Here is an 11,768-nt window from a genome sequence, read left to right on the forward strand (position 1 = left end):
AGTCGTCGCCTTATAAAACGTCAACAAAACACCCATGTTGTCTGGACAAAACAAGCATTCTGCCAGAGATGCTCACAAGTCATTTTTTGCAAGTCCAAGTCAAGTCTCAAGTCTTTGACCTCAAGTCCAAGTCAAGTCTCAAGTCTTTGACCTCAAGTCCAAGTCAAGTCTCAAGTCTTTGACCTCAAGTCCAAGTCAAGTCCCAAATATTTGAGTGACACTGTAGTCGCAAATCACTGTATAGTTGTAATGGTCTGTTATGACACTTCTGATGTATAATAGCTTAAACTGGTAAATAAAGAAATACAATTTTTAACAGTGCGCACGCACACACAAATGTTTTCCAGATAAATTTTGTATCCGTATTTTTCTCCAAAAAGTATTTTTCTTACAAAACATTTTTCTGGATACAATATTCTCTTCTTTCAGTAGAACATCTGCTATATTTTGTTTTAAAAGATAAAGGAGGGCTGTGAAAAAAAAAAAATCACATTTTTAACTATATATATATATGAAAGGTCTGTATATAAGGAAAATAGCAACCAAATTAGTCATTATAAAATAAAAATTAAAAACAGAATTCAAATTTTACAATAATAATGATTCTGACATAAAAAGCCCTGCAGAAACAACTATTTGTCTCCTAATGAACGGGATCAAACTCAATCTATTTGAATTTCAAGGTGTCTTTCAGTTTCCAATACAAGGAAAATGTTTATGCAACTAACGCATTACATTTTTAAAAGATCAGGATTGACAGGGTACTTGCACTTAGCCTGGCTCGGTGAGGGCGCATTATGAGGCCTCCATGACTGAACACCCTCTCTACTGGTGTACTGGTGGCAAGTCAATACCAATATTGCAATATTGCTAATAACCTTTCAGGCAGTGACTAACCTTTCCGGGTGGGTTTTCAGGTGGCGAATAAAATTAGATGTGGTGGAACCAGCGTCCTGTATTTTTATGCCACACACGCTGCAGTTTGCTGCTCTTCTATTCGCTACTTGTACTTGTTTTGTACCCAAAACTTATTATGAATGGTGGAACAGAAGCGAGCGTCCTCACCAGCGCCGCCATGATCGCGATGTTTTGCAGCGCGCGCAGCGCCAGGTTCGCGTGTGCGAAGTCGCGCGCAATGGTCGCTTGCGAAATACTTGACGCGTCGCGACCGGACGAGGGTCGGCGCGCCGAAAATGTTACATCAGCGGGAAGTAAAAAGCATACAGACAGGCGGAGAAAAAGTTGTCAAATGAAACACAAAAGAACATTACAAATAAAAGATTGTTCACGAGTCTCAAATCACGAGTCCAAGTCGAGTCGCAAGTCTTTTGAATGCAAGTCTAAGTCGAGTCTGAAGTCACTGTATATGCGACTTAAGTGCGACTCGAGTCCGAGTCCCAAACTCGAGTCCCCATCTCTGCATTCTGCCAATGTTTGTTGACTCAGTAATTCCAATGATTTTTTTCAGATGCACAGAGATATTAGTCCTCATTTCACACAGGTCAATGTCACATTCATACAACATGAAAGGGACCATGGAGAAAAGGCACATATTAGGATTCCATCATCTACAGGTAACTTTAGCAACATGGTGAGTGTAGTCGCTACAGAATTGAACTGGAAGTGTTTTTAAAAACTGACAGAAGCGCTGTGCATCCATATTGATGTCCCATGACCTCCTCAGACCAGCATCTAGCGTCCAGCCTCTGTGGGTGCTGCTGTCACCACTGCATACGCGGAGATACGTCAACAATAGCGCCGCGGCGACAACTGTGACATCAATTATTATAAGTCAAATTCTTTCCTGGAGGACTTCCACACTAGCAGGAAGCAGTTATGACAAACGCGACATGATGTGATACTCAGAATGATAATATTTCTCTCATAAAACAGTTTGACTATCGGGGCCCCAATGCCTCTAAACCATGATGTGATATGGTATTATCATGGTGATATTTGGTAATATTTCTCTGCCAGAAATACAATTAGAACTGGGATTTTTTTTTTGTTTTTATGTGGTCAGATGTGGGTAAACTCATAGTATTTCAAGCTGTTGACATTTTGCGATACTTAAAACTGTAAAACATTCTGTAAAATATCCTACCTGAATCATTAAACTACGTCACTGAACTGAATCATTAAACTACTGTCACTGAACTGAATCGTTAAACTGTTACTGAACTGAATCACTGAGCTACTGTCACTGAACTGAGTCATTAAACTACATCACGAAACTGAATCATTAAACTAGTCACTGAATTTAATCATTAAACTACTGTCACTGAACTGAATCATGTGTATAGTTATATATACTCAATATGGTATTTCTGGATTGTTCTTCAAACATATTCTGGAATGTGTGTGACAGGTAGTATGTGTAAAAACATTGTTGCCTGCAAGTTCTCAAAGTTCTGCTAAACAGACACTGTGTTATGGATCTGTGTTAATGGTTTCGGTCTGCTGAGACTAAGGTCAAGTAGTTTGACTTGAAAGGGAATTGGTATGTATTGCCAACTCCGCTAAAAAATGCATCAGTAATATGGAAACATCAAGGATGAATATTTGTCCTTCATCACGAGGTCCAGGTCCTGTTCTTCATCACCTAAGCTGGATCACGAATATCAGGGCCAAGAGGTGGTGGGATGTCAAAATTGCTACGCAGCAGTAATCCCCAAATTCGTTGGCACTGTTTACTCTTCTGCTCCATTATAAAGTTAACAGAGTAATGACAACAATAATGGCTGGGTGTTAGTGGCCAGACATGTGTTGGCAAAGACGCCTCCCGTGTGAGCAGAGCTAATTCTCTGGACTGTGCAGATTTTTCTATGTCCACTGTGTGTGTGAAAAGTGTGAAGGAGCTGATCAAACATACAGATGTTGGAAAAGCTCAGGATTCCTGCTCTCCATCACTATCTAATACCTACATCATTATCTAACACCTACCTATACCTCATTATCTAATACCTACCTCATTATCTAATACCTACATACCTCATTATCTAATACCTACCAGATTATCTAATACCTACCTCATTATCTAATACCTACCTACCTCATTATCTAATACCTACCTACCACATTATCTAATACCTACCTACCTCATTATCTAATACCTACCACATTATCTAATACCTACCTCATTATCTAATACCTACCTACCACATTATCTAATACCCACCTACCTCATGATCTAATACCTACCACATTATCTAATACCTACCTACCTCATTATCTAATACCTACCTCATTATCTAATACCTACCTACCTCATTATCTAATACCTACCTACCACATTATCTAATACCTACCTACCTCGTTCTCTCACTCATCCATACATTCTCTCACTCATCCCCTGTTTCCTGTCATGCATTCAGCAGATCTGGGCTTATTCAGATGGAATGCCCCCTGTGAAATCCACACACACACACACACACACTCCCCGCTCTGATCACATGTTCCTGGGCTCACATACAGGCCATGCATGTCCCTGAAAAAATAATCTTGTTTTAGACTACTCAGAGTGTCTTCCTTCCTTGTCAGCTCTGTTAAGGTGTTAACATGCATGTATGTGTATGTGCATGTAAATGTAACATTGGTGGTTTGCTGTGAATGCAGAATACACAGGTTTGGTTTGGAAACAAACAGGATTTGCTGGGATAATAAATGGGTTAAAACCCAGTAGCTGACGTGAAAGGCTTGGTTCATACATGCAGCTCTGCACCGTTTGGCCAGAGCAGAACGGAGTGGAGCAGATAACCACCCAACCGAAACAACCACCATGACACTTCATCTGGCTCATCTTAAATAAACTGAAATGGGTTTTCAGCTGTTTTGTCGAATTTAATTTGCACTACAATTTCTTACAGTTATCATCCATTAAAATATAGGAACTTGTACAAAATATGAATTAAGAGGGCACGACTGTAAGGTCTCAGTCCTTTCCGTGACCCTCACATTCAGTAGGCAGAATATAAACACCACTGGAACAAGAGAACGTAAAACAAACATCAATCCACCTACTACAAAGAAGAAATATTCTAATTAGGCAGGTAAGGGACAGTACTTCAGGAAGTCCAGTGGATCCTTGCTCAGCATAGTTTGGGTGGTTTGCTAGCCAGTGATTGCCATATGCAGGGAGGAGGGGCTAGGGGCGGGACCAGAGGCGGGGCCAGATACATGTTCAAGCAGGAGAGGCAGAAGGGGTTGCAGGTTACAGGTGGACCTGTGCGGTTGTCAAGGCTCCTGATATGAGAGCAATCAGGATGCTGGGATGCAGATGGGGGGCGGAGCCAGTCGGACGGGTGGTGCTGTTCATAGCTGTTGACATAGTGATGTTGGTGCTGCTTGTCGAGTTTTTCAGTGTTGACATGGTGGCGTTTGGAGACAGCGTGGTTTGAGAAACCACCTACAGAGAAAACACAAGAACAACACATTCACATTTCAGCTTACAGTCATGAAAACAAGCAGCTAACTTTTAAATGGAAAATAAATTTTAAAAAATCAAAAAGTGGATATGAAATAATAGGTAGCTAGGTAATGTAAGGGGAAGCAAACATCCTTGTCATGCTCAGGTAATGTAAAAGCCATTTAAATACAAATAAGAGTGTGAATAAGGATCCAGCAGCCAATCAGACCTGTGGATTCGAACACTCATGCAGAATTTTGAACAGCACCTCTGTTCATTGGGCACAGGACCGTGTTCCTTATGGAAATGTGACGGCTTTCTCCCAACTGTCATGCATCGATGTCAGCAAGAAATTTGATTTTGGTAGATGGTGTCCCACCTTCTAATACTCCCTCATCCTTCCCCACCTGAATTTCACTCCTACCACGTGACCATGGTCCTGCTCTGACTGACCAAGCAGCCTCGCCTAATATATTTAAGGTTTTGTGAATATTGATCCTGTTTGGTTACCCTGACAACATGCCTATCTGTCCTTGGACATTCCTGTCGCCTATGTTTGGACCTGCCAAAGTACTCAGTCACTGACTGTTAATCTGTTAAAATCTCAGAGCATTAAGATGTGGACCTGCATTCTCACAGATCCAGAAGAGCTTCACTGATGAGGGGAAACGTTAGCTTCCTTCCCTTGTGTTCGTAAACAACCAGCCTTTGACATTAAGTCTCTGTCTGAGGCATCAAGTTTGGCTGGGTGAGTCAACGCGTAATATAAGGAGAAAAGTACAAAGAACTCAAGCATCAGGAAAATGTAAAAGCACCTGAAAACAATGTTTAAACTGCCTGGAGACTACAGTACAAGGATTACAATGAGACTGTTCCTTGTGGTTTACGTTTAAAGATCATGAAGTCTGACACCATCAATTAAATCTTGATAGGACATTTACACTACCCAGCTGCTCTTCAAAATGGCTGCTGGTGTAGACTTACTGAAATTACCGTAACACAGAAAAAGGAACTGTCATTCTACAGAGAAAACAGACACAGCAGTAATGGTGTGGCATTACTTCATCTATAATCTTGAGTGCGTGTGTGTGTGTGTGTGTGTGTGTGTGTGTATAGGAGTGTAGAGGTGTGGCACGTTCCCCCACCCCCATTGAAACAACGGCCACGTTTGAGCCAAGAGATAACGGATAAGTGTAGCATCAGGTTTCTACGACGTGCTGGGGTCCAGAGACACCTGATCTTCAGTCGGGGGATTGATATCGGGACGGTAATCATTTATTTACATATGTTTAAAAAACGAGTCCCGTCTAGCTGCACTCTTTTTCTTTCGCAAATAAGTATAAATTAGTTGTAAATCTTTTCTGAGTTTACAATTGCTGTTTGTCACACTCAGAAACGGACATCTAATGTGCAATATTTATTAGGCAACAACAGTAATTGCTTGAAACATTTAGTTCTCGAAACATTTAGTTCTCGAAACTGTCTAAACTGTTAATTTCGTTCAACATCCCATTGAACATCAAGTCAAAATGCAACAAATGCTCACTTAAACCCCAAGTAACTACACCATATATCCGATTTCAACTTTAGAAAAGGTTGGATCTACACAATGCATCTCCTTACCATCTACACAATGGTAAGGAGATGCAAAATTGTAAATGTAAATGTATCATACCTGTGCTGTTAAGCAGATTAGTAAAAAGATCGCTCCAAGGTGCACCGCCGTAATTTTAGCCATTATGTGATGAATTACGATGCGCGTTAAAACGGTCGTCGCTTCCCGGTACTTCGAAAGAGTGACTCGAGCTGAAATGTGCGCTTTTATACCGCACTGATGACCTGCTGCTGACGTAAACCACAGTCAGAGTGGTGCCTAATGAAAACAGTCCAGAAGATCAAAATTACTCACTTTGTTGCAGATGCTTTTCAGGTTGCACAAACCCTAATATAACGCCAGCGTCACCTCCGCTGAATCAGAAAAAACTTTTTAATAAGTCTTTTTAACTCTCTCTCTCTCTCTCTCTCTCTCTCTCTATCTCTCTCTCTCTCTCTCTCATATACCACTGACTGGAAAAGCCTGGACTGAAAGAGGCGCTAATATCAGCACAGTATCAAACTCTCAATACAAGATCAGTAGAAACTGGGATATAACACCAGGCGAGACCCCAGGTGCAGGCAAAGATGCCCCTAAAACGGTCCAGCACATAACAGCAGGATGCAAGATGCCGGCAGGTAGTGTGTAGATGTAGAAAAGATGGAAAAGATGTGGAATGTGAAAGTAGCAGTGATGCATGTGATAATCAGAGGGGCCGTGACCCCCAAACTGGGAGAATGGCTCCAGCGGATCCCAGGAACGAAATCACCGTCCAGAAGAGTGCAGTCCTGGTCCAGTTGAGATACTGCACAGGACTGTCAAGCTCCCAGACCTCTAGTAGAGGACCTGACCTTGAAGGTGAGGGACATGTTGTTGACAACATATTTTTATGTTACAGCACATATAAGGTTACGAGCGTGATGAAGAGAGATTAATGTAAAGCATGTAGGTCAGTGTCCTCAGGAGAGTTTTATTCAACTTATGGCGCAATTGGTATTTTAACCACTAGATGGCAGCTTATGACAACTGACCAAAGAGCATATCCACCAATTTAAGCATGCGATGTTGTTTTTGTAATGTTGTTAAAGCGTAGGCCTATTCTGACAGTAGTAAAGTCATAGTGCTTTTCCATTCATTCTCAAAGAAAACATCTCAAAGACGTTTCCAAATGTAACCATTTTACATTTTTGCCCTTGATATATGCAACAAGTCTTTTAATAACACAAACACACATGACCGTATACTTTAACGCTGTCTTTTGTTTCCTGTTCCTGGGAAATACAGACTCAAGAGGTTACACACATATTACAAGATAGTAGTTTTAACGAGCCAAACATTCCAGCGAGACTCCAGCAACAGGGCTGTGTATGTTCCTCAGCCCTTAGGACATGTTGCCTTAGCTTTGCACCCAAACGTCAGGACAGGTCATGCCCAATGATTTGCCTCCTATTGCTTCATAGATGCTATTTTCCCGCCACTGAAAATCTCACCCTGCCCTTGGGATTTGTAATTGCAACTGGTAAATTAAATGGTAAATTAAAGTTTTTCCAAATAGCATTATGGTTTTATAGCATTATGATTTAATCTGATGAGAGTCAGATCTTACAAGCATATACTGGAAACTATGGTTATATTTTCATGCCTGTGAAATTTTTGGTGAATTTGGATTTTGGTGAAAACAGATGTTGTTATAGAACCTTTAAAAATCTGCCAACAAACTCAAGTTTAGAATATTATCACCATTTATCATGTCCTGGTTAATGTGGCTAATCAGTCTGGACATCTGCAGCTGCCCTTGGCTCTCTAGTCAGCAACAACAACACAATAATAACTTGTTTTATTAACCAATCAAGTTAATAATGTGCATATGCACATGCAACAAATCTTGCAGTCTGTGCAGAGCATGCTAACAGAGTGGCTGTGATAGCAGAGCATGCTAACAGAGTGGTTGTGATAGCAGAGCATGCTAACAGAGTGGCTGTGATAGCAGAGCATGCTAACAGAGTGGCTGTGATAGCAGAGCATGCTGGAGGTCTGGAGGTGGCTGGAGAACTAAGGTCGCTTAGAGCACCTTTAATGTATTTTTTGGTAACACTCAATGTGTGCATGGCTTCTGGTTGTATCACTATCAAATTTGCATACAAGCCATGGTGCGCAAATGACTGGCTCTCAGGAACACTTTAATACATCTCAGATGTTTAACCTCTGTAAACATTTGTAAATGTGAACATATAAACATTTATTTTAAAATATCATAAAGTTTCACATAATTGAATTGACACTTTGTAGTTCAAATCTTTAAACCCAACACACACAACTTAATTAAATTTCATACATGTACATATTCAAACTGAACTTATGGTAGTTCGAGTCTTTTTTATCAGCTTTCTACCTCCTTGCTGCATTGACTCTAGGCCAGCTGTGATCAGATGTCACCCACAGGCTACCAAGGGGCCCGAAATCTGAGCTACTCTACCCTTGAAAGAGTCCTCAAACTGCTAGACTCACAGATTCATCGAAACACCGAACACAGCTTTGCAATCTGTGTGTGTATGTGTGTATATGTGCATATGTGTGTATGTGTGTGTGTGTGTGTGTACGCGCGTGTGTGTGCTTGAATATGAGTTAGTCAAAATGAAAAAAATGCAACTTGGTGTTCACGTGCAAGCCTGCTAGGATCTGCAGTCTAAAATGTATATATATGTATATGTATTGTGTGTGTGTGTGTGTGTGTGTGTCTGCTAGGATCTGCAGTCTAATGTGTGTGCTGGTCGCGGCTGGTGTCTGCAGTACGAAAACAAAATTCTTCACTCAAGATGTGAAGAAATACAAATTATTCTTATTTTAATTAGTTATTTACAGATAAATCACTTTGTTTGCACTAATAAATCAGTTGGCCCTTACAATCCGGCTGAAATGGATCTCGTGAGCTTCGGGAGGAGTGGGCGCCAGGTGTTCGGTTACAGCTCAAATCCCTCCCCTGCCTTCACGCGCTGCGCATTGTTTTAGCGCGCATGTTCATACAAGGGCCCGCACGCTAACTATGTCAACTATTGACAGTCGCGAGGGTCGAGAGTGACCACTTTTCGTTCTCCATTCCTTTGAACGGTGATTCGCACACGTTGGCGTTGACGGTACTCCGCACAAACGATGCCAAAGATGGAAAAAGGGAGGCCCCCGGAAAACAAGCGAAGCAGGAAACCCGCTCATCCCGTCAAAAGAGAGGTCAGCCAAGACATGAAGGTACGAGCAAGTATGCTTACGTCTGTATAGTGTCTGTAATTTTACATTTATGATTTTCAGTCTTTTTTAGTTAGGTTTACATGTGTGTGTGTGTGTGTGTATTTGTATTTGTGTGTGTGTGTGTGTGTGTGTGTTACGTTGGCGTGACAGCGGCATGACAACGTTTCTCGATTAGTTTACTTTGATTTACAGACTTAAAGACTAAACCTGATTTGAAATATAACTATTAGTGGATCAGAATTCGAAATTAACTTTTACCCAATGCCCAATGTGATCTTATATTTTGCTTTTGGAGTAAGTAGACTCGTACTATCAACAGTAGGACAGTGTAAAACTCTGAATTGTCCAGTCGAGCGTGAGCGCTACACTGCGGACACGTCCAAGACGCGCAGCCCCCCAGATGCGCGCAGTCACTGAGTATATTGTGTCAAACAAGGCGCGGTGGCGCGCCTGAAGTTTAAGCGCATCTGTGCGTCTATTGCGTGCTCTTGCAGTCAGTAACACAAGTATACATTCCGATTAGAAATTCGATCGAACTGCTAAACTGTTGGTCATTACAAAACGGTTTGCGGTGGAAGCTTTTTTCCCTTAACCCAGAGAGTAAATCGAGCAATTGTTTTTAAGATTCGTAAAATGTGAACTTCGCGTGTGTTAAAGTGTTCTGCCTAATTTTAACATAAAGCACCCCAGTGTTTACAGAGGTTTACAGAGAAACGTCTGTTTGAGGGCGATTTGAAGCGTTTCCATGACTGTGTGGGGGAAAGCTGGCGCGTCTCTTTGTGTGAGCGATTTTGGATCGTAGCATATGATATCCATGGAGCTGGAGGGTGTAGAGTTACAACTTAACTAATTTTAATCCAAACACGTGAAACTGTAGACGGTCCTGATGTAAGTGCGGTCAGGGCTCGAGCGGGGGTCACGGTGGGTTTTTGTTGCCCTTGGCTGCAGCGACTTGGGATAGGATCCGCTGTTTTCACTGAGCAGATGTTTGTCTGAACTACAGAAATGAAAAAAGGCCATATACCCCTTATGAGAAAACAGTAAAGCAATATGTGTATCAGGGCTATTTTATGGGGAATAGGAACTGATTTGGTCTTTGATAGAGCAATCACAGTACAAATACATAGGGCACCTTGATTTATCCAGAAACTTTGCCAGTTCCCAAGGCACAGGCACACAAGTGCATGTTTTTGGGCACCCCTGATTGTAGGTTGATTTTGCGTATGACGTAGTGGTGGAGGTAATAAATATACTGCTCTCAGAGAATCTCCTTGTTCTAGAGCAGACTGGCTGTTTTTCAGAGAAAGAGTGAAATAAGAGAAGGGCTGAAGAATCAGGTAACAGAGGAAGAAGGAGAGAGAGAAAGGGAGAAAAAGGGAAAGAGAGAAGACCAGTGTTCTCCCCTGTTTGTTTTGGTTGGGCTCGAGGAGAGATGAGTGAGGTGAGTGGAGAGGGAGGAAGAGAGCGAGGGAATCAGAGGAGGAGGAGGAGGAGGAGGAACCGCAGGAGCAAGAGAGGAGAGGGCCGACGAGGAGGGGGAATTCTGGGAAGATCACAACCCAGCTGTGGTGTTCTGTGTCATTCTCTGATTTCAGCTGAGCCTGGATCAGATCACCACCCCTCTAATCTCAGACACACAGACAGGGACAGCTCTCTCTGGTTTGTAGGTAGATTTTATGGTAAGAGATTTCTAATACAAAATCCCCTTTTTGCTAACAAAGAGTAATTAAGTGCATTCTTATCTTTGAATCCTTGACTAGTCATTTTTTCAAGGACTCATGGAAGACGGAAGAAATGTTTTTTTTTTATTCACTGAACTTACAGTTTTACCACTGAAGTGGACAGCACAGACCACAATTGACACTGGTGATACACCGTACGATTAGAAAGCCTCATACTATGGACAAAGTGAAGTAGGAATTTCTGAAGTGTTTGTATTTGTGTGTGTTTGTGTCAGAACTTTGCAGAAAGCACAATGAATGAGTTGCTGGGGTGGTACGGTTATGATAAAGTGGACCTTCAGGACTCGGATGCTTCAGACGTCAGAAGCAGAGTGAGGCGTCACCATGTGTCTGTGCTGAAAGGTGAGAAGTCGCACATGCTCAGATGAGCAGTTTATATAACCCAAACCTTCCTAATACCCCAAACCTTCTTAAAACCCCAAACCTTCCCAAAACCCCAAACCTACCCAATGCTCCAAACCTTCCCAATATCCCAAACCTTCTCAAAACCACAAATGTTAAACTTTCCCCAAACCCCAAACCTTCTCAAAACCCCAAACCTTCCCAATGGCTATTGCTTGCAAGCTTTCACTGCTGCTCTCATGTGTCCTGAGAGGACCAACAACCAAACTCAATGCTGCATTTACACACAGGGTATGGTATATCTCCACTGACATTCAGAGCTGAACTACATTGATCATGCTTGTTAAGAATATGATTACTCTAGGACCAATCAGTAGAGGTTTCAGTTTCACTGTCTATAACAGTGGACATATAAACAAATCATTTAGCATTTTAAACCATG

The 11,768-nt window shown here is 41.7% G+C and overlaps 1 protein-coding gene across 1 annotated transcript in view; it reads left to right on the top strand.

Moving 5' to 3' along the window:
• The first annotated feature begins 8,981 nt into the window (after positions 1–8,981).
• sobpb (sine oculis binding protein homolog (Drosophila) b) overlaps positions 8,982–11,768 on the top strand; it is a 12,392-nt gene continuing 9,605 nt past the window's right edge. Inside the window, 2 exon segments of the mRNA XM_077005444.1 lie at positions 8,982–9,242; positions 11,200–11,326. Of these exon segments, the coding sequence (XP_076861559.1) occupies positions 9,150–9,242; positions 11,200–11,326 (220 nt within the window). The 5' untranslated portion in view covers positions 8,982–9,149.

This window comes from Brachyhypopomus gauderio, chromosome 5 (genome assembly GCF_052324685.1).
Source record: "Brachyhypopomus gauderio isolate BG-103 chromosome 5, BGAUD_0.2, whole genome shotgun sequence".
Taxonomy (NCBI): domain Eukaryota; kingdom Metazoa; phylum Chordata; class Actinopteri; order Gymnotiformes; family Hypopomidae; genus Brachyhypopomus; species Brachyhypopomus gauderio.